Genomic DNA, 22,403 nt, shown 5'->3' with positions numbered 1-22,403 from the left:
CCCTCTTTTACTTGGACTGCTAAAAATGATAAATATGATCAGTTCAATTTATTTTTTGTTATTTTGCAGTACTGGGGATTGAACCAAGGACCTCTTAAATAGCAGACAGACATTCAAATGTTGAGCTACATTCTATCCCCAGCTTATCCTTTAAAGCCAAACAAAAGTTATAGTTGCTGCCCATGATAGGAATTCCCTATTCTTAAATTAAATTCAGTCATTTTAGGGAGAATATAATAATAAATAAATAAATGTTGCCTACTATTCAGCAAGAGCTATGGGTGAGTCAGGGTCCCTTATAGGAAATAAGAACAAAACTCATATATGTCTCCACATATCCCAGAATACATGTTTATAGACTTAGCATCAATGCTAAACCCCTTCATGTATAGGCTAGCCCATGAGCTGAGTAGTCAGTCATCTGAGAGAGGGAGCCCCACTGAGAAAATGTCCCAGTCAGATCAGCCTAGACAAACTTTTTGAGCATTTTCTTGATTAGTGATTGGGGAGCAGGTCACTGTGGGTTGGGGCCCCCTTGGGCTGGGTCCTGGTACAGGAGCGCAGGATGAGAAGGCCATGAGACGCAGCACCGTCCATGGCTCTCCCAGTTCCCGCCTTGACATCCCTCCGCGATGGGCTCTTATCTGGAAGTGTAAGATGAAATAAACTCCCTAAGCTGCTTTTGGTCATGGTGTTTCATCACAGCAATCAAAACCAAACCAATATATTCCAGACAGCCATGTTTAATGTCAGGAAAGTTATGTAAAATGAACTCTTTCTGTCGTGTAAGTGTGTGACAGTGTCAGCTACTTGCTTATGAAACACTCTGTCAGCAGACCAGATCTCTTTGTCAGTGTCGGATTCTTCAGGTGTTTGATTAACACAAAGTTCATTGTCACTTTGGCCTTCATTTAAAAAAACAAGAATCTTGGGCACTAGAAATCTTTAATTCTTAGTAAACCTAGATTGTCCTGTCTGGATTGCTGAAAATAATAATTTTTAAAATGTATTTTTTCCTTGTAGAGTTTTGGGAATGCTGGCAAGTCAGGAACATTAAACAAAAAGCCTGGTATGTAGAACAGTGACTTGAAAACTGACTGGTGTTTGCCTGCCATAGTCTTGGACCCACACTTCTGTTTTCTCCTTTCAGAGATTGCGCAAGTGACTTCAGCATATGCCGCTTCCGGTGCTGAGCAGCTCAGCCTTGCACCAGGGCAGTTAATATTAATCTTAAAGAAAAACACAAGTGGGTGGTGGCAAGGAGAGCTACAGGTAATGTTCTTTGCCAGGTAAAAATGCAGGCTCATAAGAAAGACAGAGTCAGTTAAAATAAAAGTCACCCCAAGTCGTAACACTTAGAGGTGATCAGTCAGCATTTACATATATTTCCCTGAGTCTCTGCTGCTTTGAACGTAGTTTATAGACCTATAAGTAACAGTTTAAAGAATAATTTTCTCTAACAACATAATCATTTTCCAGTTCACCACTCACTAGGCCATAGGTCCTTCTCTTAAAGGAAAAAGCATACCGTTAACTCTGCCTGGGACACTGACCTTGCTGTACCCCTCAAAAGAAAAGACCCAGCTGTGTGCTGAGAAAAATACTCCCCAGTAGACAGCTGTTGTGCTCACCCCCTAAGTCTTAGGCCTTGGAAACAGCAGTGCAAGGAAACAGTACAGACATAGATGAACATAGTTTTTCCCAAAAATGTTAACAGTTGGCACATGCTTTCTTTCTTATCTAATTTTCCTTGCTAACCTAAAGGCACGTTAGGGTTAAGAGATGATGAGAGAAATAATGTTTTTATATAAGTTTACATGTGATGGAAATGATGGGAGGCGAGGCATAACTTAGTTCTGGCATGCAGTGAACAGATGTGCAGATTTGATACGTTCTTGACTCAGCCCTTCAATAGCCACCTTCTGATTCACTTTGAACGGACTAAATGGGAAACATGACCCTCCAGATATGCTTTAATGACTTCTTGATTATTGATGAAGCTCCAGGGTGTACTTTCAGTGATCTATACCCTTAACAGTTAAGTTGAACTTGCAAGGCTCTGGGAAGATCTCTTTAAACTGTTATTTGGGCAGAATAGCCAGAGAACTCTTAATTGGAAGATCTCTAGAGACTTCCATGACTGTCATTTTCAGAACGCTTTGAGATGCATACTGTAGTGAATCTTCCAGTTGTTTAATGTTGTTCTAAAAGGCCAATGGTGAGTTCAGAGGTTTCATAACTAGTCCCCAATACTGCTCTCAAATTTGGTAGTTCATAAGAGAGATTCTTAGTACTCACTGAGGCTGTTGTCCTCACTGTCATTATGAAACAGTACAGACTAAATCAGCCTATAGGTTAGAACAAGGGGTTCCTAAAGTGGAACAGGTGTCCCTCTCCAGCAGAGCAGGGGGCAGCATGACCTTTCCCTGGAAATAATCTGTAACAACTCAGAGTTATTGCCAGCCCGAGAAGCCTGTGGGAGCCCTAGTGTTGGAGTTTTTAACTGGATCTTTTTCACTTGGGTACGATTGATTGTTCATATGGTGAACGCATGACTCCAGCCCTCTCATCAGAGTGAGCTGATACAGTATGACAGGGAGCACCCACCATAAGTCACAGTGCTAGACTTGGTGTTCCCAAGCCTTGCAGGTAAACTAAGACACTTGCCAGTGATGATATAGATTCTGTCTTGAGGAGTCAAGTGCAAAGGCCAGTATATGGGCAAGGTTAACTTGTCATTATAGAAATCCTAGGTTTTCTTAGTTTTAAATTGTAGCTCAATGGTTGTTTTTAATTTCATATTTTAATTACACGTTTCTTTTGCTGATTTTATAGGCCAGAGGGAAAAAACGACAGAAGGGGTGGTTTCCTGCCAGCCACGTAAAGCTGCTGGGTCCAAGTAGTGAGAGGACCACACCTGCCTTTCACGCTGGTATGAAAGTGGGTCACCCTGTATTTCGTCTAACAGACTGTGTTAAAGCACAGAGTGTCTTAGATTAGCTAGCTCTTTGAAGACACGGAAAACTTGCCTTTCCTGTCCTCTGCTTCAGAGCAGCGGGCCTCTGGGAACGTCTTCCTGCAGAACTCTGTTACTCCTTGACATGTGAAATTGTCGTTCCGTCGTATTAACGTGAAGTGGTTCACTTGGATTTGTACCTGCAGTTGCTTAGTTTTTGTTTTTGTGAGACTGGGAAAGAAGATGGAGGGAGAGAGCATGTAAGGGAAATTTTTAGCCTGATTTTAGAATTTAGTAATGATTTAAACGCTAGGGACAGGGTTGATCCTTACAGGAATGCTTAATTTATTATTTTTCCTTTTTTTTGTAGTGTGTCAGGTGATTGCTATGTATGACTATGCAGCAAATAATGAAGATGAGCTGAGTTTCTCCAAGGGACAGCTGATTAATGTTATGAACAAGGATGATCCTGACTGGTGGCAAGGAGAAATCAATGGGATGACTGGTCTCTTTCCTTCAAACTATGTTAAGATGACAACAGACTCAGACCCAAGTCAACAGTGTGAGTAACATCAGATTACTTACTTCTTACCTGATATAAAACCATTAATATGCCGTATTGCATGCATTGCTATTCCAGATCAGATATTAGTGCTCACACAAGATATAGTTACTATTTCAAATAAGAAAAACCAAAAGGTAACAGTTCACAAGCTCAAAAGTTGTCCTGCTTTGTCATAAATGCTTTCTGCTAGTTTCAGACTTCAGTGTTAGTTTTTGTCTTTATAAAAGTGTGTAATTTCCCATGTGGGTTCTTTGCTGTGATGGCATCTATCTCCCCTTTACCACTGCCACCACTTTACAGCATCTGGTGCTCCTTCTCAGATTGATGAAAAGTAGCCGGTACTGTAATTTCCTATCCCCCAATGTATCCTTTTAGTGTACACATGCCATTCGTTTGGAATCCCCTCGTTTATTTCTTATGTGTTTATATACTACCCAGTTTGTAAAAGTTAACCCATTTCCATACTTGCAAAACTCTCACTAGGTGATTCTTTAGAGAACTGTCTAATGCCACAAAATATATATGAATCAAGATCAGTTTATCAGTTACATCAAACACATACAAATGAGACAGGGGTGGGAGGAAGAAAAAGAAAGGAAGCCATTACTCCAGAGAAATCTACCTCAAATATAAAAACCTCCTGGAAAAATATCCTATCTTGTGAGAACTTTTTTTTAAAACTATACTGGTCTAAATGTAGCTGGGGTTGGTCTCACACTTGCTCTGTGCCTGAGGATGATCTTGAATTCCTGATTCTCCTGCTTCCAGTTTCTGATTCTGAGTACCTAGATTATAAGCCTGTATTACCATGCTCAAATAAAATTCTCTCTCTCCCTCTCTCTCTCCTCCTTCCAGTAGTAGAAGCAGTAGTGGGGGCTGATTGAACCTAGAGCCTCATGAACTATAGGCAGGTGCTCCACCCCTCATCCATGTCCCCAGTTTCTAATTCTTAAGAGAACAGGATTTGAAATTTGTTTGGTACACACATTATACAGAAATCATGAATTGGTTAACCAAGGACACATATCAGATTGCACATGTAACTTTGAAGCCAGGCATGATACACTGGTAGCATCCCAGCACTCAGAAGGATCATAAACTGGAATCCAGTTTAAAATCAGCTGTTGTAGCAAGAGGCTGCTGTTGCAAGGAGAGCGGGGGCCCACTGTTTGTCCCGGCTCCCCGACTAGCTTACACCTGAAATCATCACACAGAAATTGTATTAATTAAATTACTGCCTGGCCCATTAGCTCTAGCCTCTTACTGGCTAACTCTCACATCTTGATTTAACCCATTTCTAATAATCTGTTTATCACCACGAGGTCATGGCTTACAGGGAAAGATTCAGCATGTCTGATCTGACAGCTCCATGGCGGCTCTCTCTGACTCTGCTCTCTTCCTCCCAGAATTCAGTTCTGTCTTCTCCACCTACCTAAGTTCTGCCCTATCAGGCCAAGCAGTTTCTTTTTGATTAACCATTGAAAGCAATACATAAACAGTAGGACCTCCTACACCAGGCTGCTGTGTTAGCACAGCTCCACAAGGCGACTGACTTCATGCCCTCCTTGAAATAATATAAGGAAACTATAATCTTTGAACAAATATAAGGGAAATCTTTCATTTATTATTGTCTACACAATTTTAAAGAAATGAAGTTGTCATTTGCTTCAGTAAAGAAATGTATTCATAACCGGGCAGTGGTAGCGCACACCTTTAATCCCAGCACCTGGGAGGCAGAGGCAGGTAGATCTCTGTGAGTTGAGGCCAGCCTGGTCTACAAGAGCTAGTTCTAGGACAGGCTCCTAAACCACAGAGAAACCCTGTCTCAAAAAACCAAAAAAAGAAGAAGAAGAAAAAGTGTATTCATCTCATAGCTGCCCACCGCATACTGAGAATCCCAATAGTCAGTGACAACACTTGCTCTAGGTAGCTTTGGACTTCAGCTGGGAGCAGTAACATAAACGCAACACTTGCCATAGTGAATATTTATACAAATACATACCTGGGAAAGATCCCTGAGTCCCTGTGGGGAGGAAGGCATGTCACTGCAGAAGGCTTCTCAGAGGACATTTGACTGGACCAGAGGAGAAGGAGTTACAGTTTGCTAGAAAGGCAAATAGGGATGGAAGGGAGTACCAGTTATTTTCTTGATCGCCTTACCTATTTAGAGATGAGGAAATAGGACTGTCAAGGGACTGGGTCAAAATAGAATAGTTTCAAATTGCTCTTTGTTATAAAGTTATTCTCTGTAGCTTATCTGCTACCCTGATTTGGGCCAAGATATCTGGGGTTTTGTAGTAATACATCTGAAAATAATGCTTCTTTCCTAAATGAATGGCAAAGGTTCGTCATCCATCATGAAATTAAAGAGCTCTCAGGACAGTTTCCAAATAGACCCTCTTAAAAGTCTGTTTTCCATAAAACAGCTGTTTAAACCACCTAGGAACCAGCAGCATGTCTGTTAGGTTTGCTCAAAATAGCTGTTTATTAGCAACTGAAGAGCCAAAATTGCTGTTTAGAAATGACCAGGATTCCTTGTATTGGTAGCTATGAAAGTTCGCTAAACGTAAGTTGGCATAAGCCTACGGTTTCCATAGGATATGTTCTAGAAAACACCTCGTGCTTATAGTCACAAATTCATCTGAGAACTTATTATAGCTACTTAGATATTGAGAAGTGAATCAGTTATTAAGAGTCCTTGAGGCATTAGTGCCAGTTAAACTGCAGACTATCATTTGTGTTTCTCTTGCCCTTATAAACACTATTTTCATTTTACTATACAATTGGGACTTTTTAAGGTTGAGGATTTTTGTGGTTCAAATTTATTTAGTTGATGTTGCATGTGACTATTAGATTTTTTTCTCACCCATCTAATTTACATTATGTTCATTTTATTCCTCATTTTCTTTTTTTAGGACCCAATGTTGTCTTCCAGTTGTGAAAGCACCCCAGAGACCCACTATCCAAGTTTGACTCTAGCGTGGAGGCAGGGCAGGCAGCCCTGATCAAATATCTCCTACACAATTCGTTTACTTCGCTTGAATGTTAGAGCCACTTGTGATTATTTATTTGTGTTTCTAATTTACAGTTAAAATTTATTTGTAACAATTTCAAGGATAGTGGGTCTTTGTGTGGCTTTCCCTGCTGTTCACTCTGGCATCCTTTAGCATTTTTCTTCCTTTTTTAATTTGGCAATTGTAGGTCATTAGCATGCATATTCAGTTTGCCCTTACATGGTGGGAGTGCAAACACACAAAGACCCACTATTTGCACAAACTGTTCTATCTGGTTTGGAATGGGCTGCCATGCTTTTCCAATGCTGTTGCAAATTGTATATTCATTATGGAATTCAGGTGATGTTTGCTTATGTTCTGCTATTATATTTGATATAATCCTAATCACAAGAGGCCATGATTGGCTCAATCTGTGATTTGCCCTCAAATAATCACTGTTTATTACTTTCTAATATGCCATTCTAAGTACCAGTAGTCAGGTTTGTTTGAAAGCCAAGAATGGAAATAGCCTTTTGTATGTTTCTGTGTAATCTGAGTAGGAGCAATAACATTGGAGGAACTTCCCTTGTCCCACAGAAGATGAAAGTGGTGTGCTCTGGCCATTGTGTGCAGAGCAGTGTATGTCTGGTTTGTCTCCACTGCCCAAGGATGTGTGGAGGACTCGGGCAGCTCCTTTAGGGTCTCAGGTGCTCTCGAATGCAGATCTGTGCTCCAGCACAGTTACTGCTTTATTGATGACATAAACACCAATTGCTTTCAAGAATGGAAAGTGTCCATCATTGACTGTGGGTGAGAAACTTCCCCTAGCTTAGAGCACTTATAACTGAATATATTCTAAAGTAGAATTTATGTTATGTCTTGTAGTCAGGTGACTACTTACCCTAGTATAGAAAATGGCACTGTTGGCATTCATAATGCATTTAGTAAAAATCATAAGGAATCCTTGAAGAGGTTGTGCCAGACCTGAAGCAGGCTTGAAAGCTCTAACCAAGGACCCATAATGGTAAGGGCACGTGAGAGCTGGCATTCCTCTATGCCCATGAGGCTTCTTTGAGACTAGCATATTGATGTTGCTATCCATACTTTCCTGGCTAATATTCTTCTCCCACACTGGCTCCTTTGACGTAAGATTTTACCTCTTTCCTTGAATGGAAAGCACTCTAACAAAATAGACATTATTATAAACTAGTATGTATGAGAGCACTTAGCTGAAATTAGAAAAAGAATTCTAATACAGTATTAAACCGTATTTGAAAATCAATGAGCAGTTTATGCATTTTAAAATGTTTACAAATTGCAGTGCAATCTACTGTTTGAGAAATGTCAGATAAATGTATATACAATCACAGAGTCTTATTCCTCATAGAGTTCTTTGAGAAAATGAAACATGCTTTTATACCTCTGACTTTCATTTAAAGGCATATTTTGTGCAATATTTATGTTAATGTGCCTATATATTATGAATGAAATACTGCAATTGTACATTACCTAAATCATGAAAGAACCGACAGTTTAGTTACAACTTTACAAAGCTCCAATATCTGGTTTGGAAAACTTCCCATTATTGCAATGTTGGGAGATATGTGTGTGTGCTCCCAGGGGTGGAGATCTCTGCTAAAGTTCTTAAACCACCTCCATTTTAGCATTTGCCATCATAACAGTATTTTAAATGACATTCATAGGAAAGCAATAGTATCTATTTATAGATGGGTAAGAGAATTGCCTGCAGTCACTAAGAAACAGTGCAAAGACTGATTCCAAACTGACTTTTCCACAGTATATAGATTACCCGAACTTGCTTTTTATCTCCTCAACATTCTGTCTTTACATCCTTGAATTCAGTGTGTGGACAGCTGCTGTATAAGCCAAGGTCAGAAATTCAAGCGCTGCTAATTATCTGCATTGTTCCATAAAGCCCTTTTTTCTGTTATATTTTTTATTTTAGGCTTTCTACTATACTGATAAATCTTTCCAAAAGTATTTTTATAGGTCAAATCACTTGATTTCTCCATCACTAAGAGTAGACTACTAGAAATGGCACTTAGGTTAAACTCAGCATCTATGATCAATCTCAAAATAATATGTTCATCAGATACCTGTGGATTAAGTCACACACTGGCCCATCATCAAAGTAAATGTCAGTCTAGAAAATAAATTTGCTGTGTTAACCAGATACTACCTGGGTGGGTATATTGTCATGTGTTTGATAGGAAGCTGTAAGGAAGGAAATTGTATGATGTATAATCATTTAAATCGCTCTTATAAGTGCATGCAATCTGTTGCAATACCTTATCAGTCATGTGTTTGCTCTCTTCCTGATTTGCTGTAAGGCAGCTTTCTGTTGCTTAAAAGGAAAGAGCTTATTGGAGGCATAATTTAAAAATTGGAATACAATGGAACCAATCAGTTGAAACTTGCAGGAAATGCCTGGTTAAGGTCACACTGTGTGGCAGGCACTTCTAAAATATGTGCTTGAACTTGACAGCAGTGCGAGGGGGAAAAAGGCTACAGCCAAAACTGTTATTTTAGAAAATCGAAAACTAAAAATTATCCTATCGATTATATATTTTCTCTGAATCTTTGACTATTTTGAAATAATGCAACACTTAAAACGGTAACTGTTTTAAAATACAATATGGAGCTAGAGCTCAAAAGAAAGAGATGGGTGTAAGGAAATGCAAGAAAGAAATGAAGTCTAGGCCAAAGCTTTATCTGCCAAGTTTTCTTAGAATGAGTTTACCAAGTTATGAATTCCTGTAAATAGCTGGTGGGAGCACTGAGACCCTTTGCCTAGGGTGGCATTCTTACATGCTGCTGTGACGCTACTGTAATGTAATAAATTATTAAATTGTTGCAAAGTGATGTATTTGCCTTAAATTTTTATTTTGTGTGTCTTGAAAACTATAGTATTAAAGGTATTGAGATTGTGCAAATGCTGGGCACGCTTGGCATGAAATAATCTGTTTTTATTTTTACACAATTGTAATATAACTATGCAAGTGTGTTTATTAAAAGAACACAAACTCCATTACTTGTATTGTGTATTTCTTTTGAAGTATCCTTTTAAAGCTTATTTTAATTGCTTAGATATAAGTGTGATTTAATGTCTTTGGAATTCCTCTTTTAATTTAATCTCAGGGTACAGATCAATGATCAAGATTTATATAATTTGAGATAATCATACATATCTCAAAAGCAAAAGATACTTTTATTTTATTATGCTGTTACATAGAGAAGTAAGATAGTATAATCAAGGATAATAGGAATATTTCTTTCTTTTTTTTGTTTTTTCTCTTTTTTTTGAGACAGGGATTCTCTGTATATCCCTGGCTGTCTTGGAACTCACTTTATAAACCAGGCTGGCCTCGAACTCACAGAAGTTCACTTGCCTCTACCTTCCAAGTGCTGGGATTAAAGGCATGCATCACCATACCTGGCAGAATATTTTATTTATAGTTTTTTCCCCACAATTTTTTTAAACTATTGAAAGAATCTTAGGAGACATTTTAGTGTAAATAGGAGGCCAATAAAGAAACGTCAGCAGTTTCTCATGTACTGGACCTCTATAGCGGAGAACTACATTTGGTAACCAAGTTGATGAAAATAAAAATAATGTATCCAAATGTAATTTAGCATAAACACCATCTTTTCCAAATCCTTTCTCTGCAAAGCTGTCCTGCTAATATGTGTAGAGTATTTATTGGCATGAGGTCAAGCAGAATACCAGGTGCAGGTGATAGTAAATGAGAGTGAGGATGTCGTAGCGTGGCACTGTCATGGGGTGAGGGCAGAAGCACATAATTTAAGAGTCTGAGCACAGTGGCAGATGTTTTCCCCTGCATTTCGAGGAGAGAAGAGGAGAAATACCTACTGGACCTTAGAATGGTGGGCAGGGAAGACTTGCTAGGTGGGGGCAGCAGCTGGCAGACCCATGAGATAAGTAGGAGTAAGCCTACTGGAGGCAGGTGTGGTCACAAGCACTCAGCTTTGCAGGGGTGGGACTGTGAAGCCAGCCGTGAGAGTAGAGGCTCTGGAGATGGTCGGCTGCTACAACTCTCTAGGTTGACTCTGTGGGATGACAAAAAATGCTCTAAAGAACTTCTGAGTCCTGGCGTAGCCTGAGCATGGGATGTTTTCCAGATTCTGGTATTGAGCAGAGGTGAAGAAAATGTGTAAAGCTCTGAGGGGAAACTGGTAGAAGTTAGGCGTTGATGAAACGTGAGAGGAGACTCTCAGCTAGTCCCAGGTTTGTATTCCGAGTGGCAGAATGGTGTAACAGGGTACCTGTGCCGTGTGTGGACCCAGAGCTGGGGGAAGGAAGGACACCTATGGGCTGTCCAGATACAAAAGATACAATCTAGATGCCCAGCATTGGATAGGCATCGGCTGGGAATGGGCACCACTGTGGACTGGGCAGCGCCAGAACACCAGAAGTAGTTGAGGCTCCCTAGAGAGAGGCTCAGACTTATATGAGATCCTCAGCTAAGGACTGAGGAGTGAGAGGTCCCATGGCAGGCAGCAGGTTTTATTAGATGGGAATTCTGCCTGGGCCATTGCGGGACTGGTAAAAAAAAAAAAAAAAAAAAAAAAAAAAAAGGAGGACTCATCAGATACTTTTCTAAGATCCATGAACAAAGTAACTCATTCTTTCATTTTTACAGATGGGAAAACAAAAAAGGGCTCCAGTCACAATTAGGGACAAGTTGGCTTAGTGTCTTAGAGATCTGGCTTCTGAGTCCATGCTGTGAATCCCATGCTGATGCTTCCACTGCCTTTAGAGCTGTTAGGTCTGGTGGGACACATTGCTCGTGCCAGTAAAGAGAGGAAAAATACACACAGAGAAGAGGCAAGGATGGAAGAAGACAGCTAGAGCCTGTAGCAATAGCATCCAAAAAGAGAAAGCTGCACAGAGTTGCCATCTGACTGAGGTGTAATTCATACACGTCTGTACAGTGCACAGCTCAGTGGTTTAGTGTGGTTACAGTCAGGCAGACATTGCTATAATCAATTAGAAAATACTTTCATCACCTCAGGAGAAAAAACTTTTAAATTGTCTCTCTCCTACCTTCCTGTAACTACATGCGTGTGCGCACGCACACACACACACACACACACTTCTGGACATACCACCTACACAGTCCCTAGCCCCAGGAAACCACTAAACCACTTTCTGTCTTCATCTGTTTGCCTGTTCTGGACAAACATGGGTTTTTTGTTTTGTTTTTTGTTTTTGTGTGTGTGTGTGTGTGTATGTGTGTGTGTGACTGGCTTACTTCGTATAACATCTATGTTGTAGTATGTATTGATGCATTTTTCCTTTTTATAGCCAAGTTAAAATTGTATTGTTTGGCTATGCCGTGTTTTCGGTTTCCAGATCATGTAGCATGTTGTCTTGTAACAAGCACACTGTTCCAAAGTCACAGTGCTATGCATCTCCCCCAGCAATGAAGGAGCTTTTGTTGTGCCAGCATTTGCTATTATATTGTGACTTCCGGCCAAGCTAATGCGTGTGTTGGTATCTTGTTTTAATATGCATTTCCCTGAAGTTAGATGGCATACAGCACCCCTTTTCAAGGCAGGATCTCACTAAGTAGCCCTGACAGGCCTTGAACTCACAGAGTTCCCAATTGCCAGGATTAAAGGTGTGCTATCGAGTCCTGGCTATAGCCTCTCTTTGGTGAAGTGTTAAGGCCTATGGGCCATTCCTTTTTTTTTTTTCAAGACAGAGTATCTCAATGTAGCTCTGGCTGTCCTGGAAGTCGCTTTGTAGATCAGGCTGGCCTTGAACTTATAGAGATCCATCTGCCTCTGAATCCTGAGTGCTGGGATTAAAGACCTGCACTGTCACTGCCCAGCCTTATGGCCCATTCTTTAAGTCAGGTGTTTTTGTCTATTGTTGAGTTAGTTGTACACTTTGAATTACAGTCCTGGGTCTGATGTAAGTTTTATAAATATTTTTTTCCCAGTTTGTGAGTTGTCTTTTTTTCCTCTTAACCCTGTCTTTTATAAAACAAAAAAATTAAATTTTAGTGAGGTCCAGTTTATTAATTTTTGTGGATTATGTCTTTTGTGTCATATATTACGTCATTTCGGAACCCAAGGTCACGTAGGTGTTCTCTCTCCTGGGACTTGGACCTTTTGTGGCTCACATTTGGGACTTGTGCACGGTGTGTTCCGGGTTAACTCTGATGAGGAACAGACCTGTCTGTAGTCTATCTCACACCTGTGGCTGTCACATGTTCCAGAGCCATCTATTGAGATTATGTTCTCTGTTATTGCCTGTGCTCCTCTGGCAAAGATCAGTTAGCTGTTTCCTGAGTCGATTTCTGGGTTTTCTTGGGTCTCATGGTCAGTTCATCTGTCTGTTCTCTTGCTTGTACCATGCTGTCTTGGTTCCTGCAGGTCAGTGCCGAGTCTCTTGTCTTCTTCCTTACTGTGGTGGCTGTGCTAAGTCTCACCTCTCCACATCAACTTTAGAATTAATTTTTGAACCACTTTTTTTTTTTGCCTTAAACAAGAACAAGGAATCATGAAATGTTCTTACAAGACGTGATGCTATTGTCAAAAGGCACCCATCACTCAGTGTTCACTTCAAAGCATAATGAAGCTGCCCTGGGAGTCCACACCTGGTCTGTCACTGAGGATGAGAGCCACATCATATGTTTAGCATTCTGGAAGCACTAGTTCACCGCATAGTCATTTCTAGAAACAATAGCTGACATGTTGAACATGTTCTGTGCAGCACACAGTTAACCTGGCATTTGGGGTTGACAGATTGAAGCTCAAATCCATCCTGACTCTGGAATTTATGTTCCTGCTTTTCCTTAACCAGGGCTTGCTATTCCTCCAAACCAGAAACGTAGAGCAATCACCAGTTAATCCAAGGCGAGGTGAGATGAGGTGGTCAAAAGAACAGCTTTGGGTGAATCCTGGTTGGCCCTGGAAGAGCCGGCCCCTGGGACCTGAGTGCCACCAATGCTTATCTGTCAGCCACGGAGATGCTGAAGAACAAGTGTCTCCTAGAGCCAGCACTGTAGGGTGCTCTCCAGTCACGGAATAGTGGACGCTGGAAATAGAACTGTAAGAATATTCCATGGGGAGGTGAGAAGTGTGTAGGCAGCTTGTGATACTAAGGAAGGATAGGTTTATGAAGCCCTCTGCCCAGGGCAGTGCTGGGTGACTGAGTACTGGTGCAAAGTGCTGCAGCAAGTAGCTACAAGGTTCTAATTGTGTACCAGGGTAGAGGGTGCATAAAGGGCCCATTATGTCACTAAGACACACAGGGCTCAAGGGAAGTAAAGGTCATGTTGGTTTTGTTTGCAGTGCCTGGGGATGTTTGATATTCTGAGTATTCTAAGTCCTTTTTCCTCCAGAATCAGTTCAGGGTCACACCAGGTCAGGTGTACAGTCTACCCCTGGTACCCAGTGAATGCCGTGTAGACACTGCTTACCATTGCCTCTCCTTCCAACGTAAGAAACCTGGTAGCTCTGAAGTCCTTCTCTGCCACCCAACTACACAATCTCTGTCCTCTATTCAAGAAGGTTCAGTTACATTAGTCAGAGGTAGGTTACATATTGTCAGAATTGAAACTTCTGGATTAGGTGCAAGGAAGGAGCCCATTCTCTTGCCTGAAGTCTGAATCTAAAGAGCATATCACTTCAGTCCGTGTAGGGTAGGAAGCGCATAGATCCTAGCCAGAAGTAACTGCCAAGGACAGAGCCAGTGCCTTGGTCTTTGTGGAGATGTCCGGGTGTGAGGACCACAGATCAGATCCCCAGCACCACGTAAGAACTGCAATCCAAGCACTCAGGAGGCAGAGACAGGGATTTCCCTGGATCAGTCTGGCTTGCTAGACTAAAATCTGCAGGCACCAGGTTCAGCAAAGGCTCCACCTCAGTAAGTCAAGGAAGGTACCCATCAGCAACCTCTGGCCCCCCATACTTCCTCACACACACACATACATGCAGCCATACATGTGAACATGCATTCACAAGCCACACATGTAAGTACACACAGAGAAAAAAGTTCTCTTTGTCTTAGGCTTATGATCTTTCACAGCAGGTTAAGAAATGAAAATAAATTGATAAACATATGCCTTTGCACATATCAATAAGCTTGCTTTGGGGACATTCTAGAATGCTGTTATTATGTGGTAGCTTTCTTATGTTCTAAAATATTTTAGTACAGTTGCATTTAAATAACCAACCTATGGCTTGATGTACAACCCAGTAGGCTTCAGAAAAATACACAGGTGCCCAAGCTGGTGGAGTACATGGCATATGCCTTTAATCAGAGCACTTGGGAAGTAAGGCAGAAGAATCAGACAGCACAGCTAGCCTATGTCTCTGAAAAAAATAAGAAGAAAGAACTTTTAAATTGTTTTTAAAGGACACTTCCCTAACATGCATGAAGCTGCTGGTTTGATCCCCAGAATTACCAGCAAATAAATAAAAATTTGTTAAAGAATTATTTAAATTCCCCCAAAATATATTCACCTATTGCTTTATGGTGGAAATATATTACTTGGTACGTTGTTTGTCCTTAATATGTATTTACCAAGTAGATAAAAAAATATTGTTTTATAAAATAGCCGTTTTTTAAGAGTCCTGATAAGAGTTGGGCATCAAGGCAGTCTGCAGAGTTGCAGTTTAATCTTTTGGGTTTACTGTTGGGAGCTCGTCTCTTCATGGAGCTCCCACACAGTACAGCTGACAACTACATTCAATACTCAGAGTTGTTAGCAGAGCGGGGCTCACAGAGAGTGGCATTGTTCAGTGGCCTCGCTCTCCTCAGAACGGGTGAGGAGTTTTCGGGCATTTAGGACCTAATCTGAACAAGCAGCCTGTATCAGCCAGCACAGCCTGTCCTTTGTCCTCCGCCTTTTGGGATCTTCCCAGACCTTCTTATCTCTCGCCTGAGCTTCTCTCTTTGGCTTCTTGTTTGCCCAGGGATTTAGAACAGTGGTTCCCAACCATGGCAGTGGGGCAGAGTTTTCATCAGCTGAGGTTCCTAGTGTGTTTTCACATCTACCCACCCTGTGAGGGCCTGTAGTCCAGCTCACTCTGTCCATCCTCCCTGTCCATAGGGGCCTACAAGGAAATTTTCATCACTGTTTGTGACCTGTAGGTCAGGGTAGATCTCTCACATTTACCAATGCTTAAAGAAAACCGACTCGTGTGTCACGCACTGTGGATAGAGTAGATAGAAAATGGACAAAACTTCCTCCAGGTGAGGAGGGGAATGTGAACAAACGAGGTTAACCAAGTGTGCCTATCTCAGGAAAATAACATAGATAGGGTAGAGGGAGTGCTGGTCGGGGTGTGAAGGCATTTCATTGTGAACAGGACCTTCAAACGTGTCCAGATTGCTAATACAGGGAAAGACTTGAAGGGCATGGGGAATATCTGGGGAACAAACCATTCCAGGATGAGGGGCAGCATATCAGAGGGGGATGCTATTGGGGTGTCCTCGTGATGCTCAGGGAACAGGGTGGTGGCCAGTGGGCCTGGAACAAAGGGAATAGCAAGAAGAGGAAATGAGACCAGGGTGGCCAAGGAGATGGAATGCTAGTTGAGATTCTTTGGGGCTGTCTTATAACTTGGGCTTTTGTGTGGCAAAAGAAAATCCTGTTAGAGGGTTTTTACCAAAGGAAGGATATGATCTGATGTGTCTCAACAGGATTACCTGTTAAAGTGAACAGAAGGGACTAGAAGCAAGGAGGTCCTCTAGCAACTTGCATAGTGACCCAAGCATAAGATAGTGGCTTGGATCCAGATGGTAATGGAGGATCAAGTTATGGATGTGTTTGATGTTAGGGCCAGGGGGTGGATTGGATATGGAGGGTCAGAAGGAAGGTCTGCATCGAAAGATGCGTCGTGAGCTGGGGAGAAATGGTACTGGCATTGAGTTAGAAGGTGATGAGGAGAGTTTGGCAGTGATGGTAAGAAGATGGCTTTTGCTGTTCTGTTGATGAGGGAGAGTCTACATGAGCAAAAATAAGAAGTTGAGGCAGAGTATAAATGTGAGAGCCGTCAGGTGGACATGTGCTCAACCAAGTCACTGAGTTCGCAGAGAAGAGTCTCTAGGCCTAAAACAGAGGACTCTCACCATTAGGGGTCTGGGTGGCTGTGGAGGAAGGAGGAGCAGAAACCTAGAGAAGCTAATGAGAGGAAAGGGAATAGGCTATGGCTTGGCATGGGACTCTTGCCTGGCCATGGGTGAATCTCCAGAACCTGAAAATCAAAACAGAAAAGGCAGTAATCACAAGAGGTAGTGGTGGATCAGGTTAAATGGGTCCCTGCTACTGAAAGAAAACTATCTGGGGCACCAGGAAGCTTCTTCTCCTAAGCAAAGACGTTTGAGGACAGTATAGTGGCTCGGCGGGTAAAGGCACACACAGCACAGTCCTGTCAACCTGAATCCAAAAGAAAGAAACCAAAGGCACAAAGCTGTCCTCCATCCTCCACATATGCACCATGGCACATGTGACCACACACAAGCATCATGCACATACATACACTCACCATGGCACATGTGCCCACACACAAACATCGTGCACATACATACACACACTCACCATGGCACATGTGACCACACACAAACATCGTGCACACACATACACACACTCTCCATGGCACATGTGACCACACACAAGCATCATGCACATACACACACACACTCTCCATGGCACATGTGATCACACACAAACATCGTGCACACACATACACACTCACCATGGCACATGTGCCCACACACAAACATCGTGCACACACATACACACACTCACCATGGCACATGTGATCACTCACAAACATCGTGCACATACATACACACACTCACCATGGCACATGTGCCCACTCACAAACATCGTGCACATACATACACACACTCACCATGGCACATGTGCCCACTCACAAACATCGTGCACATACATACACACACTCACCATGGCACATGTGCCCACACACAAACATCGTGCACATATATACACACACTCTCCATGGCACATGTGACCACACACAAACATCGTGCACGTACATACACACACTCTCCATGGCACATGTGACCACTCACAAACATCGTGCACATACATACACACACTCACCATGGCACATGTGACCACTCACAAACATCGTGCACATACATACACACACTCACCATGGCACATGTGCCCACTCACAAACATCGTGCACATACATACACACACTCACCATGGCACATGTGCCCACACACAAACATCGTGCACATATATACACACACTCTCCATGGCACATGTGACCACACACAAACATCGTGCACGTACATACACACACTCTCCATGGCACATGTGACCACTCACAAACATCGTGCACATACATACACACACTCACCATGGCACATGTGACCACTCACAAACATCGTGCACATACATACACACACTCACCATGGCACATGTGATCACACACAAACATCATGCACGTACATACACACTCACCATGGCACATGTGCCCACTCACAAACATCGTGCACATACATACACACACTCAACCATGGCACATGTGCCCACTCACAAACATCGTGCACACACATACACACACTCACTATGGCACATGTGCCCACTCACAAACATCATGCACATACACACACACTCACCATGGCACATGTGACCACTCACAAGCATCGTGCACATACATACACACTCACCATGGCACATGTGCCCACTCACAAGCATCGTGCACATACATACACACTCACCATGGCACATGTGCCCACTCACAAACATCGTGCACACATATACACAATTACAATAAAATTTGAAGGGCAAGAGAGATGGATCAATGACAAAGCAGGCACTTGCCACACAAGCCTGACCTAAGTTTGACCTCTGGGGGCCACATAAAAGTGGAAGAAGAGAACGACTACACAGAATTGTCCTCTGCCCACAGACATGCTACAGTGCGCACATCACTTCATATTCAGAATTGCAATGGTTTTTCATTGTCCCGATTGTGTGGGGCGGGGAGCATGTGTCTGTGAGTGCAGGCCTGTGGAGGTCGGAGAGACCACTGGGTCCCCTGGAGCTGCTGGCAGTGTGAGCAGCCCAGTGTGGATGCTGGGAACCCAACTCAGGCTCTCTGAAAGAGCAGTGTCTTGGACTCCTGAACCATCTTTCCAGCCTCAGAAATAAATTTAAAAGGAAACAATTGAAAATAGTGTTAAATTCTTACACTCCCTGCTATGCTCAGCAAATGTTCCCAGATTTTTTTTGAAATGTGTATTCTCTTATATGTGTTCATTTATCACACTTGTTAACTATTCAAACTGCTCGTTTGATAATTTTCATGGAAAAGTGTCAACTTCACTACTGACATTATAGTTGCTTTTCTTTTTCTCTCATTTTTTGAAAGGAGGTGTATTTGTTTTAAGAAAGGTTCCATCCATCTTTTTATTTCATACGTTGAGGCTTTTCTGTTTGTTGCAGATAAGCACAGTATCATCGTGTTGTCTAGGTGGTTGCTGGCAGCCTCTCATGCAGATCCTTTGGGATTTGTTGTATTTTGTTTTGTTGGTTTATTTGATTGATTCTGGTTTTCCAAAATAAGGTTTTGCAGTTTCAAACTAGCCTAAAGCACACTGTATAGCCCAGGCTGACTGCTCCTCCCCTGTGTTCCTGCTTTAGTCTTCTGAATGCTGGGGTTACAGCAGTGGGCTGCCACACACAGCCCAGGGATGACTCCAGCTATAACATTAGTGATGCAATCCCTGAAAGAGATCGCTGTTGTAACCTCAATGCTGCCTGCCAGCTCTTTTGTCCTCCCCGCCTCAGCAACTATGTAGTGTGTGTTGGTCTTGTCATTCTGAGTCCCATGCAGTGTATGCTGTGCGCTGGCCACCTCATTGTCACTCTGTGTTCTGTGTAGTGTGTGCTGGCCTCATCATAAGTTTATGTTTTCTGGGTTTTTTTTTTTCAGAGCTACTTTCTAAGCTATTTATTTACATCTCACATTACTTATTAATTCTTAGATGTGTTTAATTTGGTATTTTATCCATTAATATACTGTTTTCATTATAATATTTACCATTTGCCTTTACTTTTTTCAAATATATGTATTTTGTGTATTGCAGGTAGTGTATGCATGTGTGTTTTATGTGTGTTTACACCTGGGTGCATAAGTGGCTATGAAAACCAGAGGTCAGTGTCAGGGGTCAGGGGTCTTCTAATTGCTTTCCACCTTAGTTTTTAGGTAGGATCTGTCACTAAATGCTGAGCTCACTGATTGGCAAGACGAGGGATTCACCTGTTTCTGCTCCCAGCCACTCTCTGGCTTGCTGGCTTGTCTCCTCTCCCCAGCACAGATGCATGCCACCATCCTGGCTAATGTGAGCACTGTGAATCCCATCCCAAGTGCTCATGCTTTCCTGGCAGGTAACTGTGCTGACCAAGCCATCTGCCAGACTCTCCAATGAGACTCTTTCTGTGGGCTGTGTGGATTATTCCCTTCCCACATGTTTTCAGTAATGTGTGTTTTACATCTCCTTCTGTATTTTATTCTGTCATCTTAGGTTCTTGGGGTTTTCATCTTCACTTTAAAATTTATTGTGCATTTTCTCCTTGGTATGTGTGTGTATTTGTGTATGTGTTTATGTAGTGTGTGATGTGTGTTAGTGGTATGTGTGATGTGTATATGTATGGTGTGTGTGTGCAAGTATGGTGTGTGTTTGTGTGGTATGTGTGGGGTGTGTATGGTGTGTGTGTGGTGTGTGTTTGTGGTATGTATGGTGTGTGTATGATATGTGTGTGTGTATGATATATGTGTGTGTGTTGTGTGATTTTGTACTGTTAGCCAGCTCCTTGTTAGTGGTACTTGGTTTCCTGGTGGTAAGAGTGATCCTCCCAACAGATTGTATACTTTCTTTGGCTGAGCACCCCCTGAAGTTATGGGCCAATTTCTGTGTTAAATCATCCATTTCAGAATTCTTTTTTATTTTTTAAGACATGTTTTCTCTGTGAAGCCCTGGCTGTCCTGAAACTTACTCTGTAGACCAGGCTGGCCTCAAACTCACAGAGATCCACCTACCTCTGCACCCTGAGTACTGGGATTGAAGGTGTGTGCCACCGCCCAGCCTGTTTCAGAATTCTTAAAATCCAAGTTTTGGTGATATTTTTAGCCCAACAATTTCTCCTTCTCCCACTAGCAGAGACAAAGAGGTTTCTTCCCCGTTATTCTGGTGAAAGGAATTATCCTATCATTTTCAGTTTCCTGCCAGACCTGGCAGAACCCAGCTCCACCCACAGGCCCTGCCTCCCTACAGCCCAGATCAAAGACAGAAGAGGAAAAGTGCATCTGGAAACAAACAGCCCAGGACCAACACCGTATTTCCACCACTTACCAAACACGGCCTGGTCCCTGGGGGCAGAGCACTGACCAGTTTGATATGAGGCCTCTGTTACAGACAGACCAGAGGATGCATAGGCATACTAAGGTTATGGACTAAGGACAACAGAAGCTCATTTAGAAGACATATTAAAATAGTATAGCTCCCTGGCAGAACACATGCAGCCACCACCCACAGCTGCCACTGAATACAGATACACTAGTCACAAAAGAAGCAAATCTGGGTATGAGTGGGACCCAAGGTGGGAAGACTTCCCCCTAGAGTGGAGTCCTCCAGCTGCACCGTGAAGGACTCTCTGTGAGAACCAGGCTGGAAATGAGGAAGGGAAGGAGGAACTCAGCAAAGCTGTGGGCAGAGTATGCACCCTGTTGTAAGGACCCAGCCTTACTGGTTGGGTGGGGAGGTGGCAAAGCAGTGACTGCAGAGGCTCGGAGACAGACTGGAGCCGGACCATGAAGCCGTGCTGCTGAGTTAGGGCATCATTCTGCCGCCCGTGGAAGTCATTTCACATTTTGTGAGGAAAAGACCCCCCAAAATACAGAACTGTCCACAGAAATATGTGACTAACTACGAAAGCCCTAAATAAATACGAAAGTAATTTAAACTTTTCTAGCAGTCACATTTTAAGTCAAAATACATAAAATTCCAATAGTATTTTGGATCCAATAGATCCAAAATATTACAACATGCAACAAGATTGATTGATTGGCTGGTTGGCTGGCTGGCTAGCTGGTTGGTTGTTAGGTTGGTTAGTTGGTTGGTATGTTGGTTGGTTAGTTTGCTGGCTTATTGGTTGGCATATATGCAGATTGGTTGGTAGGTTTAGTTGGTTGGTTGGATGGTTGGTATGTTAGTTGGTTGATTGCTTGGTAGGTTGATTGGTTGGTTGGTAGGTTGGTTGATTGTTATGTTGATTGGTTGGTTGGTAGGTTGGTTTGTAGGTAGGTTGGTTGGTTAGTAGGTTTGTTGGTTAGTTTGCTGGCTGGTTGGTTAGTTGACTGGCTGGTTGACTGGTTGGCTGGTTGTTTCTAAGAGTCTTACTATGTAGCCCAGGCTAACCTCTAACTCCATTTCCTCAGTCTTCTGAAATCACAGGTATATTTCACCATGATCTGGCCAATATAGTATTGATACAATATTTTACATTTCATATTTAAATATGTCTTCAAAACCCAGTGTGTAGTTTGCATCTAGAAATATCTCTATTGGACAAGCTGTTTGAAAGGGTTCAGTCACACTCCTCTCTGTCAAGTACAGGGACAGTTGGGTATCCAGGATGACAAAGTGTGCTTATTCACTCCATGACAACCCGAGTCCTCGGTTCATCCAGCAATCCCACCCCCCTCTTCCTCTGTTATCAGGTCCACTGCTGGCAACTCTGGGTGCCTCGGCTTGCATATGTCTGTAATGCAGGGCTTCTGGGAATCAAATAGGCTAATATGCACTGTGGCCCAGGAAGAGCAGTACACAGGCTGCAGTGTGGCCAGATTC

The 22,403-nt window shown here is 42.4% G+C and overlaps 1 protein-coding gene across 4 annotated transcripts in view; it reads left to right on the top strand.

Annotated features, from left to right (window-relative positions):
* Positions 1–22,403, top strand: part of Itsn2 (intersectin 2) — a 113,120-nt gene that overhangs the window by 72,266 nt on the left and 18,451 nt on the right. For 3 of the 4 annotated variants that reach the window (XM_075955454.1, XM_075955455.1, XM_075955453.1), the window contains 4 exons: positions 1,024–1,069; positions 1,151–1,272; positions 2,836–2,932; positions 3,327–3,518. In XM_075955454.1, coding sequence (XP_075811569.1) covers positions 1,024–1,069; positions 1,151–1,272; positions 2,836–2,932; positions 3,327–3,518 — 457 coding nt within the window. Of the gene's footprint in view, positions 1–1,023; positions 1,070–1,150; positions 1,273–2,835; positions 2,933–3,326; positions 3,519–6,436; positions 9,564–22,403 lie in introns of those variants that run through there. The other variant, XM_075955456.1, reaches the window with a different exon arrangement.

The sequence above is a fragment of the Microtus pennsylvanicus genome, chromosome 21, assembly GCF_037038515.1.
Source record: "Microtus pennsylvanicus isolate mMicPen1 chromosome 21, mMicPen1.hap1, whole genome shotgun sequence".
Lineage (NCBI taxonomy): Eukaryota > Metazoa > Chordata > Mammalia > Rodentia > Cricetidae > Microtus > Microtus pennsylvanicus.
Note: the sequence above shows the minus strand (reverse complement) of the source record. Positions and strands in the feature narration are given on the sequence as shown.